This window comes from Gallinula chloropus, assembly GCF_964237585.1.
Source record: "Gallinula chloropus genome assembly, chromosome: Z".
NCBI lineage: Eukaryota > Metazoa > Chordata > Aves > Gruiformes > Rallidae > Gallinula > Gallinula chloropus.
In genome coordinates this window covers 55,217,154-55,241,388 of record NC_140089.1, presented here as the reverse complement: position 1 = coordinate 55,241,388, position 24,235 = coordinate 55,217,154, and the positions used below count along the sequence as shown (strand labels likewise).

The 24,235-nt window shown below is 39.5% G+C and overlaps 1 protein-coding gene across 1 annotated transcript in view; it reads right to left on the bottom strand.

The window, feature by feature from the left end:
* FBN2 (fibrillin 2) overlaps positions 1-24,235 on the bottom strand; it is a gene marked incomplete at both ends in the record, with an annotated part of 154,740 nt that overhangs the window by 81,885 nt on the left and 48,620 nt on the right. The window contains 9 exons of the mRNA XM_084277967.1: positions 260-412; positions 7,332-7,454; positions 9,114-9,236; positions 9,898-10,023; positions 10,535-10,654; positions 18,368-18,505; positions 19,332-19,565; positions 20,320-20,472; positions 23,820-23,945. Coding sequence (XP_084134093.1) covers positions 260-412; positions 7,332-7,454; positions 9,114-9,236; positions 9,898-10,023; positions 10,535-10,654; positions 18,368-18,505; positions 19,332-19,565; positions 20,320-20,472; positions 23,820-23,945 — 1,296 coding nt within the window. The remainder of the gene's footprint in view (positions 1-259; positions 413-7,331; positions 7,455-9,113; positions 9,237-9,897; positions 10,024-10,534; positions 10,655-18,367; positions 18,506-19,331; positions 19,566-20,319; positions 20,473-23,819; positions 23,946-24,235) is intronic.

Below are 24,235 nucleotides of genomic sequence, written 5' to 3'. Positions count from 1 at the left end.
TTTAATCATGTTCTCCATCTTATCACAGTCTGCACAACTCTGGAATTAGGTTGATATCAAATGTTACAATGCATAAACTCACAAATAACACAAAAAACCAGAGTTTTTCTTTAAAGGAGAAACTGTTTTCAGAATCAGTGCACAACTCCATTAACTACTATTCACTTTAAGGCACGATATAAATTAACAACCTGATTTGAACAATATGGTTTTTAAGTCTCCGTGTTCACTGTAGTATTCAAACAAACACAAAATTTACCTGAGTTTTTAGCAGGGCAGGGGTGACATGGCTCTCCAAAACCATAGTCGGGATTGGCACAGCAACATTCAGACTTTGTCACAGCACCATGAAAAGGACGAACACAAGCTCCTTTTTTGATGCCTCCATAGCACGTGCTACGCATATGAGTATCTTAGAAAGGGCAAGCAAAGGAATTATTTCTTTCCTTATGCTGAGAGTTAAATGTTTGTATATTAATCTCAGTAAGACATAAAAAAAATAAAAGTCTGTTCAACAAAATAGTAACACTGGCTACATCTACATTGCTCTGCTACAATAATCCTGACAGCATCAAGGTCATTCTCAAAACAGTTAGGTCCCAGAGCTCTCTCCAGAGCACTTTAAAACTACCTGTCATGGGACAATTCATAAGCATTCCACAGGACCAATCAAAGACAACCCAGCAGAGCAGCTTTGCAAATCCACCAATATATATCTCATTAAGAAACACACGATAGTTTGAATCAGCACGTGGTGCATATTTTTTCCTCTCCAGAAGTTCTACAACAACTTGCAGATCTCTTATTTACTTCCCAAACGGTTCCTCATGCAGGATAACTCTTGTGCGGCCCAGGGCTAGTAATATGGGGAGTTACCAATTTCCAAAAGGAGAAGAATAGCCTCTTACTATTTATAAATTTATAAGTGATTTATGAATTTTCCTACTATTTATAGCTTTTATAAATTCAGTATTTATAAATTTTGAACAGAAATACAATTTCTGCTGGTCTGAAAAATTTGCTTTTATGAGACATAGCTATCTTAATAGATTGTTTACAGTAAACTAGCACCAGTGCTGGATTAGGGTTAGGATATCAGACAGTTCCCAACACCTAGCTAGCAACAGTAATTTAGCCATTCTTATACATGATGAGGTAGTGGGGAAAGCAGCACTATGGACCTGATGATCCTTATGGGTCCCTTCCAACTCAGGATATTTTATGATTCTACTTGCACAAGTGTAAGAAATTTCTGGAGGTTTGCATTTCAAAAGCCACTACAAAAATTACAGTGCCGTCCCTGGGGAAAAGTCTGGAAATGATGTCAGGACAAACTGCCACTTACTACACAAAGAAAGCAGGTAATACCTGGTAGGTCTCAAAACTTGAAAATCATGTCATAAAACGCAGCAGAAAAATTATATGACAGCCACACAGCTACAGACTCACTACAAGCATACTGCCAATCTTCCAGTTGATAGTCACCTAAATCAATTTAGCTAAGTTTTGATTCTTATACTTCTACCAACACTTTGTTGGAGCTACAGAAATACTCTTTCAGGCACCTTTCTGAACCAGGCCAGAACATGGCTTTAATTTATGCTCCCCGTCAATCTCCCAGTAAAACTGGCATACATTGTGGCCTGGACATGAGCTTGAGTCCACTCAGAAACTGCACAGGGTCTGAGGGAATCCAGACAGCTACCTACTTAAAATATGATCCCAAAACAACACAGAAAAGCTATAGGAAATATCTTACAGTGGTTGTTAAATATCATGTGCTAATCTGAATAAGAACTGGCAGTTGCTTTTGTGTTCTGACTGCTCTTTGAGTGTTGTAAACTGGCTTCTTTAAAACAGATTATCTGTACATAAATGTTTTCTCTTGTGTTTGGTATCCCATAGAACACATAGTCCTGGAGAACAGTTAAATGTGGCCCAGATTTTGGGGCTTATTCCTTGCCAAGAGTCTAGGTGAAGCCAGTACAGTTTGCTTGCAGCTGATGGCAAGAAAAGTCTTCTATGCCTGACAACAAACAAGAATATTCGCTCAAGAAATCTCTGTTCATGTACTCAGCAAAACAATTAGTTGCATCACACCCTTTCCCTCTACAAATCCAGATGCCTCTCTGCCATGGTCTGCCATGAATAAAGGGGCTTCAATCATTGCCATGTCACAGAAGGGAAGCCTTCCTCCTCGTTATGTGTCTGGGAGAGAACGGAGAAGTAACTCAAGGTAAGGAAATGCCAACAAGAGAAACTGCAGGAAGGGAAAGAATGGAAATTGTGAAAACAATACTCAGTAGGAATGTCCTCAAAGATGTGAAGTGTGGGAAGAAGCTGGAGGAAGTTACAGGTGCATCAGAGTTTAGCACTGGTACTGCCATAGCCATGCAACTGTTAATAGGAAACTCCTCCTGTTTTCCAGATAATAGCATTTCTAGCCTCTTAAATTTTCACACAGAATCACAGAATCATAGGGGTTGGAAGGGACCTCAAGAGATAATTGGGTCCAACCCCCCTGCCAAAGCAGGCTCCCTAGCTCATATTACATAGATAGGCATCCAGACGAGACTTGAATATCTCCAGTGAAGGAAACTCCACCACCTCCCTGGGCAGCCTGTCCCAGGGCTCTGTCACCCTCACTGTGGAAAAGTTCTTCCGCATGTTGGTGCGCAATTTCCTATGTTCCAGTTTACAGCCATTGCCCCTAGTCCTGTCCCCACAGACCACTGAAAAGGGGCTGGCCAATTCCCCCGGCATCCCATGTCTAAGATATTTATAAACACTAATTAGGTCCCCCCCAAATTTTGTGGTTTAACACTTCAGTATCTGCAAATGCTACCACCAACGTATTTGTGGTCAAGGTTGTGTGAACCAGTGGTTGACCTACTGTCAGTGAAAGTCACTGCATCCATCCAGCTGCCTTAGAAGGTCAAACATGCAATGTTCATGACACGCACATGTCATTCTGCAAGTGACACACACTTGTCATTCTGTGTGTTCATGACACTTGTCATTCTGCAAAATACCCAGAGTAAAATAAAACCTATCCATTTTATCCTGTATGACTATGGCTTTGGGCAGATATGTGAACTGCAGGCTGAATTATAATTAAAAGTGTTTCAGCAGAGAATAAACAAAATTGGACAAAGCTACAGCCATATGTCAGTAGATGTTCTGAGGTGATACACAAACACACACACACACACACAGAGCCAATTGGGGCATCCAAGCATGGAGCTGTACTTAACAGTACAGCCAAACCTGAAATGTCTGCAAACATCACTTTGGCTCTGAGCCTTTATCTATATGTTCCTTTTCCAAGTATTTGTTCCCCCTTGATGTATTTTTTCCAAACTTGTACAACATACTTATTAACAATAAATTAAAAAAATATATATTCTGTGAATAGTCTCTCTGGAATCAAGGTCACTATTCAGAAAGAAAACACAGCTCAAAGTAATAGAATTGTACTATAGGTGCTTTCATTTTATATTTTTGCTAAATGCCTAGCACTTCTATGGGAATACTGCTAAAAGGAAGCCCCATATAATTTACTAACTTCCAGACTACATATAGTCCTAGTAGTCAGAATGTCTGAAAATTATTATTTAGCTCATGCTAAATATGGGACAGACTAGACAGAGAATTCCTGTAGTTAGCACAGCATATATATGTACACATAAGTGCATACACACACACACTCAATTCTGAACAGCAGACTGGCTCAGAAAGTCGATTCTAAAAGTCGTGTATAAGGATATCTTTGTTCTGCAATTTTTAAAGTTTCCTATGCTGCTTTATGCCTGGAATAATAATATAATCTTCTTAAAATTACTTTTCCAAATAAATAATGATTCTGCCTTACAATTCTGATCATATTATGGATATTTCCTGTTGAAAATTTAAGCATTTATTGTAAATCATAAAGTTATGTGGTACGTACAGCTGAACATTTTCAAATAAGAAATGGAGTTCACAGCTGATGGCCAACTTGCAAAACCTTTAGCTGCTAGAACTGTGGTAGCATTAGGTAAAGGAAAGCACAGAAGAATGAGCACTGCGTTAATTCTTCGCAGCTGCATCACTGACGGGTAAAAACGAGGCCAACTTGGACCACAAAAAAAGGTACTGAACAGCTTGTACTGCTTTTGCTTCTGTGTCACTAAGCAGTGAAAGTCCTGTATTAAAAACAGTACACTAAGCCTTTTCTTGTAAGACTTGGCTACAAGGTAGGCGAGAACAAAACTTGCTTTTGTTGGTTCAATGTTTAGTGCAGTTTTCCTTCCTAAAATGATCATTTTTTCACAGAAACAAACATCTGGGTTCCAACAGAGAGACTGAGAAGGTGTTTTGGCTTTTTAATTGTCTCTTTTTTTAGGTCATTCTTTTGCTCGTGCACTTTTTTAAACTGGAGTGGTAACAGAAAGGGTCAGCCTGTGCAGGCACTTGATAAGAATGCTTGCATCAGGTTTTATTTTACAGAATGACAAATTTCAGCACAATTTAAAATTTTAATTTCCACTCAGAATAGCAACACAAGGATGTAATATCTCACATACCTTTGGGGTGAGATACTCTCCAAACATTGTGATGAATTCTTTCCTTTATCTGGATAGATGCAGATAAGGCACAGGCAGGTAAGACATATATATGCATCCATCAGTGACAACAGTTGTAGCACTGATTAATACATACAACTGCTGCAGAACTAAGCCAATGTATTCTCTGCATTAACTGCTTCATGAATCTGTCAAAGACCATGACATAACAAGATGGTCTGATCTAATACCAACTCCAATAGCAGTCCATTAACCAGAAGCATCTAGCACAAAAAAGTGAGGCTAATGTATTGTGAAGCTGCCAGAGGTGCAATTTTCACTCAACAAGGCAAATTTGCCTGCTGAAATTTAATGCCATGCCTATCCACTAACTGAGCCTTGGATCACCAATATGCCTTATAACATTCATGACCCAGGAGAGAAGGACAAGAAAATAACATTCTGATATGCTCAAGAAGGGAAACATGGCATGTGGATAAAACAAGTTTAAGAATTTTTGCAGATTCGCAGTCCCTAGTGCATGTAGTCCCATCACTCTCAGAATTTTTTGTAAAACGGTAGAAAACAAAGACTGAATACTTCTTGCCCCCTACCATCCACTTTTCTACAGTTTACAGTAGATGAGAAGAAGCTATAGTGGAGCTCCCAGTGAAGTTGGGTGAAGAATCTGTTATCTGTCAACCAGCAGTATTTGAGGGGATTAGAGTCTGGAGGTCAGATTACATGACAAAAGATTATTCACCAGCAGACTAGGAATGGTATGCCTCAAAAACAAAAGGAAATACCAGGAAAAGTAAATACTATAAGTTTATTTATAACAATAATAGATAAAAAAGAGGTGGTGCCACTCCAATTTCATGGAGGAATTTAAGGTTCTTGCCTCTTAACACTAGGTTTATGGTATACCATAATGTCAGGTTTCCTAATACTTCTTAATAATGACATTTGAGTTCACAGAAACAAGTATATCTAGTTTCCACTTTTTCTCTTGTGTGATTTTTTCCCCTTTAACGCTATGTTACAGAGAAAAAAAAATGCTTTCAGATTAGAGAAAAGGCAGAGTGCAAAAATATCAGTGTCACAACCACGGTATATACCTGTTTTAGTGATCTGGAGTGGATGATGCACAACTGAATATAAGCATGAAGATACACACATACTTACACATACATACATACATACTTACACATACATACCTACAAACTCACAGCAGAAGAAAAGACAGATACTCCAGCTTTATCCTAGAACTGACCTTCTGTGGTCTGATGTCAACATTATCTATAAGGATGCAATTTGATGCATTTCTTTAATTTGACAACCTGGTAATGGACAAACTGGTAATGCACACGATTAAGGGACGAGAGCAAGGCTGTGAATGTGTTCTACCTCAACTTCAGTAAAGCTTTTGACATGGTTTCTCACAGCATTCTGATTGAGAAACTGGCTGACACTGGCCTGGGCAGGTGGACCCTCAGCTGGGTTAAAAACTGTCTGGATGGCCGGGCCCAAAGGGTGGTGGTGAATGGAACCAAATCCAGCTGGAGGCCGGTCATGAGTGGCGTCCCCCAGGGCTCAGTCCTGGGTCCAGTCTTGTTCGACACTCTTATCAATGACCTCGATGAAGGGATTGAAGGCTCCCTCAGTAAGTTTGCAGAGCACACTAAGCTGGAAGGAAGTGTTGATCTGCCTGAGGGTAGGGAGGCTCTTCAGAGGGATCTGAACAGGCTGGACTGATGGGCTAAGACCAGTGGAATGAAGTTTAACAAGGCCAAGTGTAGAGTGCTGCACATGGGACATAACAACCCCATGCAGCACTACAGGCTTGGGGATGACTGTCTGGAGAGCTGTCAGGCAGAGAAGGACCTGGGGGTATTGGTTGACTGCAAGCTGAATATGAGCCAGCAGTGTGTCCAGGGAGCCAAGAAGGCCAATGGCATCCTGGCTTGTATCAGAAATAGTGTAGCCAGTAGGTCTAGGGAGGTGATTGTGCCCCTGTACTTGGCATTGGTGAGGCCACACCTCGAGTACTGTGTCCAGCTCTGGGCTTCTCACCATAAGAAGGACATGGAGGTCCTTGAGCAAGTCCAAAGAAGGGCAACCAGGCTGGTGAAGGGGCTGGAGGGCAAATCCTATGAGGAACGGCTGAGGGAGCTGGGGATGTTTAGCCTGGAGAAGAGGAGGCTGAGGGGAGACCTTATCACCACATACAACTACCTGAAGGGGGGTTGTAGAGAGGTGGGCGATGGTCTCTTCAGCCAGGTGACAGGAGATAGGATGAGAGGAAATGGCAAGAAGCTGTACCAGGGCAGGTTCAGATTAGATATTAGAAAAAAAAAATTTACTGAAAGAGTTGTTGGGGCCTGGAACAGGCTGCCCAGGGAGGTGGTTGAGTCACCTTCCCTGGATGTGTTTAAAAAAAGGGTAGATCAGGTACTTAGGGATATGGCTTAGCATAGGATGGGAACAGTTGGACTTGATGATCATAAAGGTCTTTTCTAAACTTGTGATTCTGTGATATATGGAAGAACTTTTTCACTGTGAGGGTGATGGAGCACTGGAACAGACTGCCCAGAGAGGCTGTGGAGTCTCCTCCTCTGGAGACATTAAAAACCTGCCTGGATGTGTTCCTGTGGGATTTAGTCTGAGTGATCCTGCTCTGGCATGGCGTTTGGACTAGATGATCTTTCAAGGTCCCTTCCAACTCCTAATGTCCTGTGATTCTGTAATTTCACTTACTTTTTCAATGAAAAAAAAAATCTTACTTACCTACACACACACGACCATCAACTCCAACAGCCAACCCAGGTGGACACTCGCATCGGAAGGATCCTTCAGTATTTATGCAATGACCATTCATGCAAATTCCTGATGTCTGGCATTCATCAATATCTGTCAGGAGGCAAGAAAATTCAACAGTCTATTCACTTGTTCTAAGCAAGATTCAAGTTAGTATTTTTAGGACATTAACAGATGATTTTACAACAGCAGATGAATCATCAACGTATTCTGGCTTTGTTTCCAATAAAAAAATCTCATCTTGGAATGACACTAATCAAAGTTCCAACTGCACACTGAAAAAAAGCAATTAACAACAAAACCCCAGAAAATCCGTAGGATTAGTGCTACCTCAGATTCTACCCTAAGAAAAACTAATGATAAGTTTCCCCATTTGTCCATCCCATGATTCTACAACTTTGCTTTAAAGTGTGGTTAAGGAAGACTAATCACAGAATACCTACACAGTCATCAATTGCTTTCTAAGTCAACACCCTAGCTGCATGAACATTGAGGAAACTACAATTAATAGTCATGGTTCAACTTCAAATCAGAAAACTACCAACTTAGACAATTTTGCATTTACTAGAAATGACCCAAAACTAAACTTAATTCTACTGGCAGCAACACGTATCTTCCATTATTTTACTTAACTTGAAGGAGTTAAATCAAACTCTATTCTAAAAATACTTAATATAAATTTACAATTGCCTCAATTAAATAAAAAACCAACCAGTAATGCTATGTGACAAATACAATGTCTTAAGTGTTATACACTCTTGTCGTTGTTTCGTCCCAGACGGGATCTGAGCATCACACAGCCGCTCTCTGTGGGGGAGGGGCAAGAGGAGGGAGAAGAAAACCTAAAGCAAACCCTGTGGCTTGGGATAATGAGAGTTTACTAGGGACAGCATAGAGAGAGAACTAACAATAACAGGACTTTATAGCAACTTCTACAAAACTGGTGCTACACAAGGCAGTTTCTCACCAAACCACCCAACTCAGACCATACAGCTCAGTCGTCCTGAAGCCAGACTGCCCCAAACCGTGCATCCTGGAGCTGTGTGCTCCTCCCCCACCAGCCCACCTTTATGCTGAGCATGATATGATTGGTATAGAAAACCCCCTTTAATTAGTTTGGGTCACCTGTCCCAGCTGTGTCCCCTCCCAGCCTCCTGGTTGCCCTCCACCTTCTCCTTAGCAGGGCAGCGTGAAAACCTGAAAAGTCCTTGACTGCTTGGCAACACTTAAGCCCATCAGTGTGTTACCAACATTGCTCTCATCCTGACTCCCAAACACAGGACTACACCAGGTATTAGAAAGAAAACTAACTCTATCCCAGATGAACTCAGGACAAATCTGAATTGCTGGCATCATGATGTGAAAAACATACTTGCGTGTGTTCACCAATGTAAACTGATGTAAAATTTAAACCTTTTAGATTTCCTGTATTGCTGCTCACTTTACCATTTCATGAAGGGCCCACACATTTTGCTATATTTACAATGTTCCAAGACTTTCCAATAGCTAATTTATCATCTATTGTGGATTTCACAATGCTACTATATATTTCAGTTAATTCTTTCTGCAAGTTAAAGACCTATTTCTATTCCAGGCACCTTAATAAATCTACTGTAAAGAGAGAGTAAGGTATTACAGTATGACATTAAATCCATGTCATGACAAGATTGCCATTCTTACATGAGTTAATAGACTAGAAAAGCCATTTTCAATCAAGATTGTGTTAATGTGTTACCACTCAGTTCTACATACCAGTACAGTAACGTCCATTTGGAGCCAGAACAAATCCTGGTTTGCAGATGCATTTGAAACTCCCATCTTCGTTTATGCACATCCCATTTAAACACATGTTTATAGTGGTACATTCATCGTGGTCTGTAAAATATTGCAAAGAAAACTGCTTGTAGTTCCTCATCTTTCAGTAGATGACACAGTAAAAAAATAAATGATCAGGACTGATGTGACATATTCCTTCACTTGATTAAATTACACTTGTAACTCTGATGAAGTATCTGAACATTTTTGACTCTATAGAGCAAGTACCAATATTTATTTTTTCTGTTGTGATCAGTTCCTCTGCATGTTTCAGCAGACCATGTATGGAAAAACAAGGTGCTTCCTTCTTTCTTACAGAAATGGATAGTGAGCTTCAGCCACCTGACAGATTTAACAACTTGCTGTTAAGGAAGGGTTTTTTTGACACAGTAGCATCAAAATTAAACTAGTTATTTCTCCAGCAGTCCTGATACACAGAGCAGTTGCTATGGAGCTTTAGGGAAAAAGTGTTATTTCTGGCACTGAGTTAGCTGGGACTCTTGAAAAGAGATACAGCTTCAAAATCAAAAATTACATCAAGTTTTCTCTCAAATCATGTGGTTCTGTACAATAACTATTTGAATACAGGGGCTATTAGTTCACCTTGAGATGTACTTTATTTCACAAAAGGTAATCCTTAATGATCCTTATGTGTAGTATAAAGTACAATTTCTAGCACCACCAAGCTAATGCCTGCCCTATTTTTCAGATGACTTCTTACCAACACAATTTTTTGCATCTGTAGTCAGTTCAAATCCAGCATTGCAAATACACTGAAAACTTCCATCGGTGTTTACACACCGGCCATTTTTACAAAGAACACCATTCTGAATACATTCATCTATATCTGAGGAAATAAAAAATAAAATCACAGAGAATTACTCAATTTATAGTGACAATTTTTGATTTGAAATAAACATGATAAGTTCTATAAATATTACTTAGCAAAAAGTTTTCCAAAAATGGTTAATTTATTCTCATTGCACCAGAGATAGAAAAAATAGTATTTTACAGACATACAGTAAGTACTAGAATGGTTTTAGGATGCTCAGCAATTACTTTATGAACACTTTTAAAAACTTCCACATTGATCTGTGTGCATGCAGAAACATAAACTTGTTTTACTAATAGCCTTGGGAATTCCCTGGTGAAGTGACAGATACTTCAGAATAATGTATAATCGTGAAAAGACAACAACAGAACAAAGGGAATGGTAGCCCTGAAATAGTTACGATTAATATAATAAGTGTTGAGATTTACTGAAACTGCACTGCTAAATATTCTCTGAACTCCATTTTGATCTGACATAACAGGTCAGAAAAATGCAGTGTTAGAAGATGTGAAGTAAATTTTCTTACCAATGCAAGCTTGCTTGGTAGGAGTTCTCTGGAAACCTGCATGGCACTTGCAGTAATAGGAACCAGGTGTGTTGACACAGTCTCCATTAGAGCATGGGTTTGATGTGCATTCATCAGTATCTGTTGGCAGCACAGAGGAGCATCAGTGATGTACACAACTTTTTTTATCAAGTCAGGAAGTTTCTATATGAAACAGCAAAATGCTAAATACTAAACTTGTTCTTGGTGCAAAATGTCTATTTTCCTAAGAAGGCACAGCTGTTCTCAGTCCAAACAAGCAGATATTTTTTAAGAAATGAAATGCTACTACATCATTTATATGCATCTTGGAAAAACAAGAAACAACGCATGAGGATTTTGAGACATGGGATCCCATGTAAACTGACAGTTCCCTAGTGAAAGCAAACAACTTTAACCCTTGCAGTATTTGGCTGAGTATCATCTAAATACATCTTCAAAATAAAACAAATACAAATCAAAACTGGCATTCTAAAATCAGATCATATTATGGCATCCAAACCCCCTCCATTACATTACAAGTTTATTGTAGAAATGTGAGGAGGGGTCACACAGCAGCAGGAGGGATTCTTAATGAGACCACAGTCTGTGTACCACATCTCAATTATTTATGCCCCAGTGCATCCTCAATCCTGATCTTTGCATTTGAGTAATGCCAGACTTAATCCAGGCCTTCTCTATAATGTACCTGTGGTGGTTTATCCCTGGCTGGAGGCCAGATGCCCACCAAAGTCTATTACTCCCCTTCTATGTTGGACAGGGGAGAAAATATATATTAAGAGGCTCAGGAGTCAAAATAAGAGCAGGGAGAGATCATTCTGTCAGCAATGACATGGGCAAAACAGACTCAACACAAAGTGAAGAAGAGAGAAACTACTCTATTACACTACACTACAAAGACCAGCGAAGAAACCGCAGTTGAGAGCACGACCAGATCTTAAAACAAATGTAACCAGACCTTAAAACACTTTCCCCCACCATTCCCCTCTTAGCAGACTTCAGTCAGGATTATGCTCCCTTCTTCCCCCCGTTCGCAGTACAGGGGGGCAGGGACTGGGGAAAATGGGGTTCTTGATAGCACTTTCCCCACACCCCTCCATTCTAAGCAGATTTCCCTTTAGCCATGATCTTGATCCCTTCTTCCCCCTGCTCACAGTGCTCACTGTTTAGGCTGGCAGACAACTCTAACTGTAGCTTAAAAATCCGTCTCAGCAGCACAGCCTCACAGAACTGCAACAGTACCACTTTACTTTCGAAAGTCCTTTGATATTTGGGTGCAACTAAACATGCTTTAACCAGCTTAAAACTGAAGTAACTGCTCAGAAATGACTCCCATTTGACACCGTCTCTGAAAATTTTTAACTTTTTTCAAGAACCCTTCCCGCATTTAATCCCCAAGGGTGACCAATGAGGCAGCTGTGTTTGTCTCCAGACAGCTATTCCCAGCTCAAAAGTAACACTTTTCTTCTCCATCACGCGCTGCTAAACCCTCACAAGATTCTTGCCCCCTTTGATCCAGGGAGCACCCCTCTGGTCTGGCAGGCAGGACTGCTGTCTCAGTCTCTCCTGCAGCTACCAGTGGATGACCTGAGCAGTTCTCTGCTGCTGCTGCTAAATTTGCAGGCTATAAACTGAAAGGAAATCCCTCTTTCTTCATCAATTGCCTTTGAGAATTTGACTTTTAATCACTCCAGCTATGCCCTGCATTTCACTTACAAGTCTCAAATTACTTCTCTCTTCGTTTAGGTAGGTTTTAGCCAATGCTGATTTGTGGGGTTTTCAGTAGCTGGCTGTAACCTGCCACAGGAAACTTTGGATAAGTAGTCATTGCTGATCAGTTCTTAATGTTATGTTCCCACGCATTTTGCAGTGTATGCTACCCACAGTAATTCTGCTGTACTCATCCTTCCTCAGGTCTTGTTCTAAAGCTCAGTTCATTGTATCTTGCAAATAATAGGATGGAATAAGAAATTAAACTAAGAACATTTATATCTTAAATAAATGTGTACTTCTTGAATGTGCTGTGCCATGAATGACTTGATTTAAAAAAAAAAAAAGGCAAAAGATCAGTTTTGTTCCAATTTAACCGTAAACAAGACATGCATTTCACAGGATTTACTGTGTTAATATATCCATAGTTAAAACCAAAAGCATCAATATATGTATTAAAAGGATCTGAGCTGAACCAAATCACTGATTTAATATGCCTAGATACAATAAAACTGTTTAGCATAATCATTTAAAGGAATCAAAGCAAAGCAAAAGGAAGAATCAAAAACCTCCTCTCACCCCATTTAGCACATTCACATAACAACTGACAGTAGCACTCCAGGAAAACCACAAGAACAGAGCAAGATATAGAAAAGAGAAATTCAGAGTTTTATATACAGTAACGGAATCAGTAACCATATATTTATACTGTGCTAGACTTTTATGTAATTATAGTAGTTTTCTATACTATGCTTCTCTACAGTGCCTTAATGTTGGGATTTTTTTTTCCTCAGTGCTCAGTTGATATGGGGGTTACAGAGGATCACACATAAGTCCTTCAGAGCAAATTTCTCAGCTACCAACAAAATGTGAAACTCTAAATCACATTTTCACATGAATGTTTTGTCTTAATTCTAATTACTTTACTGTATACTTATGTTGCTTTATTATAGGGGACAACGGGGGGGGGGAACTTATAAGTACTAGATATGGCATCTATTTTGTTTAGTTTTCCTCTGAAGAATGGCATTTATGACTTTATTACAGGCTTCCACTTGCTTCATCTATTACAGAAAACACGTTCATCCTAGCAGTGTATCTCACTGTAAAGTAATTTATAAATTGTACAGCAGGAATGCAGTGTTCCTCTATGAAATAACTGTCTTAAGCTTGGAAAATCCTTCCAAACCCATGTGCATCAGATGATTTCCATATAAACTATGCATCTTAAGATGCTCTTATGTAAGTTCTTGATAAAAGAGGGAAATTGCAAATATATGTTAATATAAAGTAGTTGTTGGCTTTGAGTTTACATTGCAAGCATGCATATTCCAGCAGTATAAACAGGAAATATCCAAGAAAGAGATATTTAACCTGTTCATCCTATCTCCCAGCACATCCCTATTCAACATCAAATATTTGCCTGTCACCACTAGCATCACACTTTTTTCCACTTTTCAGTGTTTCACCTGTAACACTTGTCAGAATTTCACTAGACTCAGTAAGGAATTTTCAAAATCTCCTTAAGACTTACTGTAATGTGTCTAAAGAATAGCATAGAATTTAAAACATGAATATTTGTGTTCAACAAAGCTGCACTAGTGGCTTGCCAGTACTTTAAAAGCCTCTACAGTTTTATAAACAGAACAAAGTAAGGAAAGGTAATAATATGACAGCTGTCTATCAGTTTGGGGAAAGGGACTTAGGACAATTAGGACACTTATGATCCTTTACCATCAGGCATGCTCCATCATGAGAGCAGCATAATACAAGTTTAGATCATAGAGCACTATTGTTTTTATGCTTTGGCCATATAAATTTGAATTAAGGCTTTTCTTAAATTCTATACAAAAATATCTAATGTTTCTGGTTTCATAATTTATTGCTTGGGGAGTTGACAGCCAGAATCACAGAGCAGTATGAAGCAGTGTTCAATTATATACCAGGAAGCTTACTCCATGCAGTGAAATGTTACTGTTCTCAATGCCACAAAGACAGTTCTTAAAGTAAGGAGAAGAGCATCTAAGTTAGATTCAACGTAGTCTTTAATTTCATTTAATATGTATCAGTACACACAGAAATTCTATGCAGTTATGTTCCTGCCTACATATCCAAGACAACTTTCTGCGTGATTTATAGCAATTACCATTCACAAATCACCAATTCAGTGTAGCACTTAAGGTATTCTGGCTACTGCTTTATAATGCAATTAAAGTACCAGAGAAAAAAAGCTGTGTTATCTAGGATAAATATTCATAGAGCATATTCTCTTATAAAAAGCCTTCAGAATAAAAAAGGCATCCACTGAAGAGTGGAAATAATTAGTAATGAGTGGTTTCTATCACACAACAAAAGTAGGAAAAAATTACAGTTAAACTTGTTAGAAGTCATTAATTGGTTTTCTTCCCCTGCTTTCAATCTAGGACATTATTTTAGCCGGTACAGCATCTTCTGCTTTTGTTAAGCCATCTGCAATTCTTGATTTAATCCCAGTGCTTTCAAAATTGCTTCAGTTTTCAGACTACTGTTTCATACTGAGATGTATATTACAAAGTCAAGACAAAATTCCCTAACTGAATACACCTTTTTCCTAGGCACATGTGTTAGAGGATTAACTGTGTTTTAGAGGATTAAACAAGTCAACAACTACTCGCTCCCCCAGTATAGTCTGACTTGTCTCACAGGTTTCAGGCACTTCAACCTCGAACTGAAAATCAATACAACTGTGCTATTATCACAAGCCTGGAGTGGAAGGTGAACAGCAAGGCCCACAGGGTGACCCCACAGAGGGTAAAGGGGACAGAATGCCAGTCAGTTGTTAAAAAAGACATTATATTTTTCTGTCAATCAATTTTAGCACACAGGCATGTAAATCTGACTGAGTTGTTAAACCACAGATGGTTGCCCTACTTCATTTTTTCATACATTTCTTCAGTGAGAATAGAAAAATACAAAATGTTTAAATCAAATCCAAACAGCTCTACTTGCCACAACCTAATTATACAAGGACACAAAGATAGAGTAACTAAAGCATTTCACAATAGGCTCAACCATAGAGTTGAAATCCTGTTCTAGACTGATCCCAAGGGTCAGATGAAAGTAGTACATTAATAAGTAGTCATTTAGGTGGGGAAGCCAAAAAGAAGTGTAAGGTACCATTTCTTCTGCACCAGTGGTTATTGAAACTGTTGTTGACTAAAAGCATAAATCTAAAATGTCACCCAAGCTCAGGTGAGACCTTTGATTTACCTACCTACCTACCTAAAATTTCCTAGTATTATTAATTCCTAGTACTTAATCTGGAGTTAAATCTCATTTACAAGTTAACTGTACCTGCATCAAGATTTGCTTTGGTTTGACTTTATTTTCCACAACTAATTTTTTCCTAGACCCTTACATTTGCCACATTATCAATATATGCATTTGATTCACAATTAAATGCTTGTAATAGTATCAAACCATGCTCATTTTAACCACAGCATTGCCATTTATGTTCATAGAATTACTAGGCTGGAAAAGATCTCTGAGATCCTTGAGTCCAATCATACCTGTCCTCTACTAAACCATATCCCTGAGCACCTCATCTACCTGTCTTTTAAATACTTCCAGGGTTGGCAACTCAACCACCTCCTTGAACAGCCCGTTCCAATGCCTGATAACCTTTTTCAGTGAAGAAAAAGGTTAAGAAAAAGAAAATCTGCCCTGGAGCATCTTGAGTCCATTCCCCCTTGTCCTGTTGCTTAGGTGAAGAGACCAACACCCATCTCTGTACAATCTTCTTTCAAGTAATTGCAGGCAGTGATAAGGTCTCCCTCAGGCTCCTCTTCACCATGCTATGCAAATTAAATAAATGGGCTGTCTGAATTGTGTATGACACAGTGAACTGCTACTTAAATCATATGCATTTATACTCTATGCTCATAAGAAGCACAAAGTAGCTCACTCAAATTTGACTTACCTTAATGAGAAACAATTTTTGGGACAGGTGACACTGTGCATTTCCACAGTATGCATACTCATTTCTTACAGCTATGTGCTCTTTCATTATATTACTTCATGCAGAGTACTTCTTTATAAGCACGAGCAAGAATTTAATGATTCAAGCACAGGATTATATCAAGAAGTACAGTTTAGAAGGGCCTTATGCTTTTTTTATTTGCTACCTTTGTAAAAACCATATATTCAGATTTTTATAATTACTTATCTTTATTTCTTCATTTGACCCCACAAGAACCCCTAAATTTTGCATTTTCCCTGAAATACGTGATGAGCTTTTGACAATACAAGATCAAGGTCCACAGTAACCGACTAACAGTGCAGAAACCAAAGTCCAGCTTCTTATAGAACATTAGCATCCAATATTTTCATATAAATGCAATATAAACAAAAATTAATTAATGCTTTTTAAAAAATTATTTGGTATCTTTCAAACTACCATTCATCTTTTCAAATAGGTACAACATAAATTCTATTCTTCCTTATCTTTAAAATAACTCGACACTAACTCCATAGCAGAAAAGGGCCTATGTGAGCATAACAAAAAAGAATATGGAACAGAATTTACTTCACCAAATGTGAGGATAAAAATGTACAGTTCCCTTCAAGTACAGGTGTTGTGGTTTTATGTGGCAAGGTTCTGGTGGAGAAGGGGGGCTGCAGGGGTGGCTTCTGCAAGAAGCAGCCAGAAACTCTGCAGGCCCGACAGAGAACACCAGCCAGCTGAAGGCAAGACCTGTCGCTGACCAAAGCCAAGCTCATCAGAAATGGTCATAGTGCCTTTGTGAATCCCATTTAAGAGAAAAAAAATGCAAGCAGCTGCTTTTTCCCAACAGAGAAGATGTAAGAAACTGTGCAGACACCAAGGCCAGGGAAGGGTGCAGGGGAGGAGGTGCTTCAGGTGCCGGAGAGACTCCATCTGCAGCCCATGGAGAAACCCTACACTGGCGCAGGTAGAGACATATGGAAGATGCCGTGACCAGCATTGGAACAAGCCTCTGCCAGCACTTGCAGCCCGTGGAGAGAGAGACAAACACAGACATGAGAGGGAGAGAACAATTGGGGGGAGGGGATGAGGGAGTAAGGGTGAGAGAGAGATATCCACACCAGAGCAGATTTGTTGGGGAGGGGTACTTGTGACTCCGTGGAGGACCAGGCTGGAACAGCCTTGGCTTGAGAGACTGAGAGACATTCTATGATTTTATGAGTGCACACAATAGCAGTGACCCATGCCAGGGCAGCTGGTGAAGAGCTGAAAACCCATGCGAAAGGACTCATGTTGGAGAAGTTTATGGAGGACTGTCTCCCGGGGTGGGACCCCACAGTACAGCAAGGGAAGGGTGTTAATAATGCCCTCCCTGGCTAAGAAGGAAAACAACTTGTGAGGAAATGACTGAAACCCCCATTTTCCCCCCTCCCTGCCCCTCCCTGTCCCACAACGGAGGGGGAAGAAGGGAGAGAAATCATGACTAAAGTGAAGTCTGCTAAGAAGGGACGGGTGGGGGAAGGTGCTTACAAATCTGGACACACTTCTCGTTACCCGACTCTGGGTCACTGGGTGTGCACCGCAGTGTAATAAATTAGAGGGTTCTCTTTCCTTGTTCTGTGTTGAGTCTGTTCTGCCCATGACACTGATTGCAGAATGATCTCTATCTGTCCTTATCTCAACTCCTAAGCCTCTCAATACGTATTTTCACAGAATCACAGAATCACAAGGTTGGAAAAGACCTTTGAAGATCATCGAGTCCAACCATTCCCATCCTATGCTAAACCATATGCCCTGTCCAACTGCAAAGGGGGGTGATAGAGTGGGTTTGGTGGGCATCTGGCCTCCAGCCAGGGTCAAACCACCACAACAGGAATAATTAGTATCAATATATGTGATTAAAGTCTTCTTTATGGAAGAAGATGACTCTCATGAAGATTCTGAATTATTCCAGTGTAAGTAATGCCATGGTCATCACAGACTCTTTCATAAAATCAATCCCATTAAAATTAAGTATTTTGGGGAAAAGGAATACGTTATCTTTTTTTTTTTTAACCAGATTTAAACCAGAAAATTATTAGCATTTTATAAGTAAATAATAGATTTTAGAAATGTGCACTTACCAACACAATCCCCATTTGCATCCTGTTTGTATCCCATGTTGCACTCACATCGGTAACTAGAAAGGGTTGGTGTACAACGTCCATTTAAGCAAAGATTGGGATGGTGCTTACAGATGTCTATTGTTTGATTCAGTAATGCTAATTTAAAAAATTCAAAGCAAATAGAAGATAAGTATTCATATAGTCAGATAAAAGTAGACATGAAGATCATAGAGCTTTGGAAAATATGCCATCAGGTGCATAAATATATTAACCAAATCAAGCACTACCTGTTGATCCAAGAGTAAACTAACAAACACAAGTAGCTCTCAGAAACAAAACCTGCATTAGGCAAACCATTTATGCATATGGCATTATGAATTGTCAGTGGCTTTATGAATAAACCACAATTTGGGTAGAAGTGTAAGCAGTCTATTCCTATACCTTTACTGGTTTTGGTGTACTTTCTTAATAATATTCTTTGCATTTTATTAACTTTATGGTTCTGATCCTAGGGATGTGCTCACACATGTTCCAAGCATCTTTACATATGCAAGACTTCCCTCTGAATATTAGTTGTCTTTGGCTTTCAGTCAAGGCAGCGTTCATGCAGAATAGATAACTTTTACATTTGGAAGAACAGGGCGAGAGAGAAGTTTATGTTAAACCCCAGGTGTTTTTTCAAAACGTAGCCATTTGGGGTTTTATTATTTCTCACTAAGATCAGCAGGGACAGCACAGACTCAAGCACTATGTAACTGAACTGAAGAAAAAAAAAATCTCTACATTTGAACTCATGCTAAAAAAAGGCCTCCTCAACTTTCTAATGTATCAACTGAGGCCTATTAAATGTGTGTGAATACAAAGGCATTTTATGTGTTAAGAACACAATGTCATTTCCAGACTAAAAACTACATATTAAAATAAAAGGAAAATTAGGAGGGGAAATAAAAAAGAAAGAAGTCACAGAAACACAACTACTTACTTAGACCTGTAATTATTGGTCCAGTGGGACTCTGAGCACCTGTCCCTCTCCCTGCTCCACCTACAGCCCGGGAGAAGCCATTGCTTCCTGGGATGGGAATAAATGCTGCTCCTCCTGGGCCATAGCCATTACCATTGCCATTGCCACCAGGAAGGAAATCATTTCCTTCTGTCCCACCAACTCTGGAACCTGCTCCAACAAGAGCACCATCCACACAAAGTCTGCGGTGTTCATCTATTAAACAGAAAGGCACAGAGAAGCTTAAAGTAAATCAATCCTTCAGAGTCAATCTGTAAGGAAGTTACAGATCTCTGTATGTACAAAACCCAGACCAGAAAGTCCTCATTTCTTTAATTTTGTGTGCTCCCTCTCCCACTTTTAATCTCAGGTGGATCCCATGATTATGACAGGTGTTAATTTAAGGAAGGACACTAAAATTAATAAAAGGTAATACTGTAATTGACAACTATCTTTTGAAACCCTTTTGTTGATGTGTTGCCAGTAGCACTACAACTCCCTGGTCAGATAAATTTAAAAGATGTTTCACTAAGGATGTGGACTATTGTTCTGTGAGCAGAGTTGAAAGAATAAATTAAAACCCGATGTATTTCTAGTTCAAAGTAACCAAAAATTTAATGGAACAAGACAGCAGCTGTTCCTTTAAATCAAAATGAACTATGGTCCCTCAGAGTCATTTCCTCTTTGAGCCGGACCACAAAATCTTTCCCATTTCCCAAGAACTACTTCCAAAGTCAACAAAAGGATGTTCAAGAAACTAGTTCCAAAGAGGCATGGACCAGAAAAAATGGTTCGCAGATGGTAACATCAGTATTAAAAACACAAGAATGGATAATAATGTAATTCCCAACTTTCTTTTTCCATTTAGCCTACATTTTAAAGCAGTTTAAAATATTCCAGTGACCTCCATCCCAACCTGAATAGACAGGAAGAAGAAGAAAACACATCAGCCAACCAACAAGTCACTCACCAGATCCTCTGACAGGACACATCTCTGGAACAGACCTGATGGCCCAGCACTGGCCAGACTCACAGCAGCACTGCCTTTTGGTGAACCTACCAGGAAGCTCCTGTGCACAGCGGCCATTCACTATACTGGAGAAACATGTACTTGCCCTCTGATCTGGAATATAATTTTAAAGGAAAATTACAAATAGTAACATCTGCTGTCAAAATTACTTTCCCTTATTCAATTCATGTAAGGACTAAAGTGTTCAAAAAGTTGTTTTTCAAAAACAAACAAAACGAAACCCAAAACACACCCAAGAATTATGTGAAGTGATTGGCAGCAATGCATTCAAAATTTGGTTTATTCCAGAATAACACATTTGCAGTGACGCTAATTTTGCTTTAATCCAACATGCAATTTCAACATCTGCTCAAGCTAGCAGGAAATATAGGTAGATAGGTGATGGTAGAGCAGTGGATGTGGTTTATCTTGATTTCAGTAAAGCACTGACACTGTCTCCAACAGCATCATCGCGGCTTAACTGAGGAAGTGCGGTCTGGATGATTAGGTAGTGCGGTGGATTCTGAAATGGCTGAAGGAAAGAAATGAGAAATTTGTGGTCAATGGGACAGTCTAGCTGGAGGCCGGTATCTTGTGGAATCCTTCAGGGGTGTGGACTGGGACCTGTACTATTCAATTTACTTATTAATGAACTGGATGAGAGAATAGTGTGTACATTCAGCACGTTTGCTGCTAACACAAAGCTGGGAGGGGTGGCTGACACACCAGAAAGCTGTGCTGCCATCCAGCGACACCTAAACAGACTGGAGAGTTGGGCAGGGAGAAATTAATTGAAATACAACAAGGTATAGAGTCTTGCATTTGGGGAAGAACAACCACATGTACCACTATAGGTTGGGGACAGACCTGTGGGAGAGCAGTGTAGAGGAAATGAGACCCGGGGGGTCCTGATGGACAGCAGGATGACCATGAGCCAGCAATGTGCCCTTGTGGCCAAGAAGGCCAATGGCATGGTGTATTAGAAGGGGTGTGGTTAGATCTAGAGTGGTTCTCCTGCCCCTCTACTATATCCTGGTGAGACTGCATCTGGAATATTGTGTCCAATTCTGGGCCACTCAGCTCAAGAAGGACAGGAAACTACTGAGTCCACTGCAGGGCCACTAAGATGGTTAAGGGAGAGGAACATCTTTCTTACTAGGAAAGGCTGAGGGAACTTGGAGGAAACTGAGAGGTGACCTCATTAATGTCTATAAATATGTAAAGGGTGAGAGTCAGAAATGGAGCCAGGCTCTTCTCAGTGATGTCCAATGACAGGACAAGGGGTAATGGGTGCAAGCTGGGGTACAGGAGGCGCCATGTGAACATAAGGATAAACTTTTTTACTGTAAGTGTGACAGAGCACTAGGACAGACTGCCCAGAGAGGCTGTGGAGTCCCCTTCTCTGGAGACATTCAAAACCTGCCTGGATGCGTTCCTGTGTGATTTAGTCTGGGTGATTAAGATCTGGTCACACTTCTCATCTGACTGTGGTTTCATTGTTGAGGTTCCTTCCAACCAAGAATCACATAACATTACGTGATTCTGTGATTGTGTGAATATGGATGACACAAAAGAATACAAATAGAAAATAGATTCAAATTTTTTAAAAACCTACTAGAGAAAAAATTAAGACATTTTATGTAGCAACTGTAACATCAATAAATTAATTTAATGAATTTTTCTTGGTGTAAATGTATCTGACTAAAGAAATGCTATTCAGTCTGCTCTGCACAGCAGACTGAATGTACAATGCTACGTTTAGTAGTGCCATGTGAAAACTATATAACTACATCAATATTTATTATAATCTATTTCCTTCAAGGATACAGCCTAGATCTTTTACTGCCATATACCTGAATGCTGACAAGGACAAAAACTCAAAGAATTAGGAAAGACATGGTAATAATTACAATAACTGAGCACATCCTGATATTTTGGTTAAAAGTAAATAATTATCTTAAACTGGAGGAATAAAATATTTTATAGTAATAAGGATTGTATTTTTCATTTTTCTCCTAAGTAAAGGAAAAATTACACTGCTCAAATATACAGATTATAAATACTCCAAACATTTGGGAGCACAACAACCTTCCAGCACGTATTCATTGAAGGGGAGAATACTCTGTGACGTAAGGGCCTTCCTTAAGAAACTAGAGCACATGCTCTGTGTACAACTGGCTTTGGGAATTAACTTTAGAAACCAGATTGTAAAACATGCCAAAATCCACAAAATCATAGAACCCTAGAATGGTTTGCGTTGGAAGGGACCTCAAAAATCATCTAGTTCCAACCCCACTAACAGGGACACCCTCTGCTAGACCAGGTTGCCCAAAGCCTCATCCAAACTGGCCCTGAATACTGCCATAGAGGGGTCAGCCACAGCTGCTCTGGGAAACCTGCGCAAAAACTTCTTCCTAATATCTAATCTAAATCTTCCCTTCTTTAGTTTAAGATCATAGGTTTTCAGTACTCCTAACGCTAGCCATAGTATTTTTGAAATTTGGCACTCCTCAGAAGAACCTGAATAACAAAAGCTGGCTATGCTGTGCAAAAAATTGTCAAATTACCCATGTGAAATCACTTGTAGGTCTTGTGTTGCTACTGGCTTACTTCATGTATCTGTAATTCAGAAATGCCTTCAGAATTCCCATCCCTTTCCCAACAGGAGAAAAAGTGCTCTGAGATGTCTTAAATAAGGAGAACCGCATGTGATCTATAAAAGACTTTAGTGTTAGAATTTGTTGATGTTTTTTACATATGTATGCAGCATTTTTATTTAATTCATAAGAAAGGTTTAATACCATATATTTGACACATGCAGCTCTATAAAAGAAATTGCCACATGTGAAAATAAGTATAAAGCTTTATAATATCACACCAGGCTTTAAATAAATTGTCCTGTAAAAGCTGAAATCTAACTTTTGGTTTATTACCTGTTCTAGATAAACTAGTAGCATCTCAGCATACGCTACATAACACCTTCTCAGTTTATATAAATATATGTGCGTTATGTTGGTCTCTAAAGGTAAAATTAAACTATGTGAGACTTGAAGTAACAAGTGAGGATATATGTTCCTTTGGAACCAAAGTGAGCTTAGCTTTTTGTTTCGTTAGATGCAGGTTATAGAATTTAAGGTTTACTAGGTTCACCTAGACAACAGAGAGATTAATTGATATTTTCCCAAGAAAAGTCAGATCTCAGGCAGGACTTCTCAGGCTACAATACACCAACACAGAAGGGTCTACTATCTGCATAAAGATGGCTGCATTGGCAATCACCTTCACCAAAGGATGTTACGAATTTTAAGTAGCTCGATCAGAGATACTAGTGAGTTAGCATGTAGTAAGCTACTGGAGCAAGAAGAGTGCTAGATGTTTGGGACACAAGTTCTGGTGCTTCTGTGTATAAATTGCCATAATATCCTCAAGAGCTCTAAAAGCCTAGTTAGCAGAATACCTACCAATACAGCGGGAACCATCTGTGGATGTGACGTAACTGTGTGCGCAGATGCAGAAATAACTTCCCACAGTGTTAGAGCATTCACCACCTTCACAGATTCCTGGTATGATGCTGCACTCATCAATATCTATCCAAAAAGGAAAGGACATAGGACAATGAGATGAACACTTGAATGTATGGCATCCAGAAAGTAGTTGTCAATGGCTTGATGTCCAGATGGAGATCTGTGACAAACAGCGTCCCTTGGGGATCTGTAGTGGGACCAGTTCAATTTAATATTTTCATCAGTGGCATTGATGGGGAGGTTGAGTGCACCCTCAGCAAGAGTGCAAATGACACCAAGGTGAGTGGTGCAAGTGATACACCAGAAGGATGGGATGTCATCCAGAGGGACTGGGGCAAGCTGGAGAAATGGGC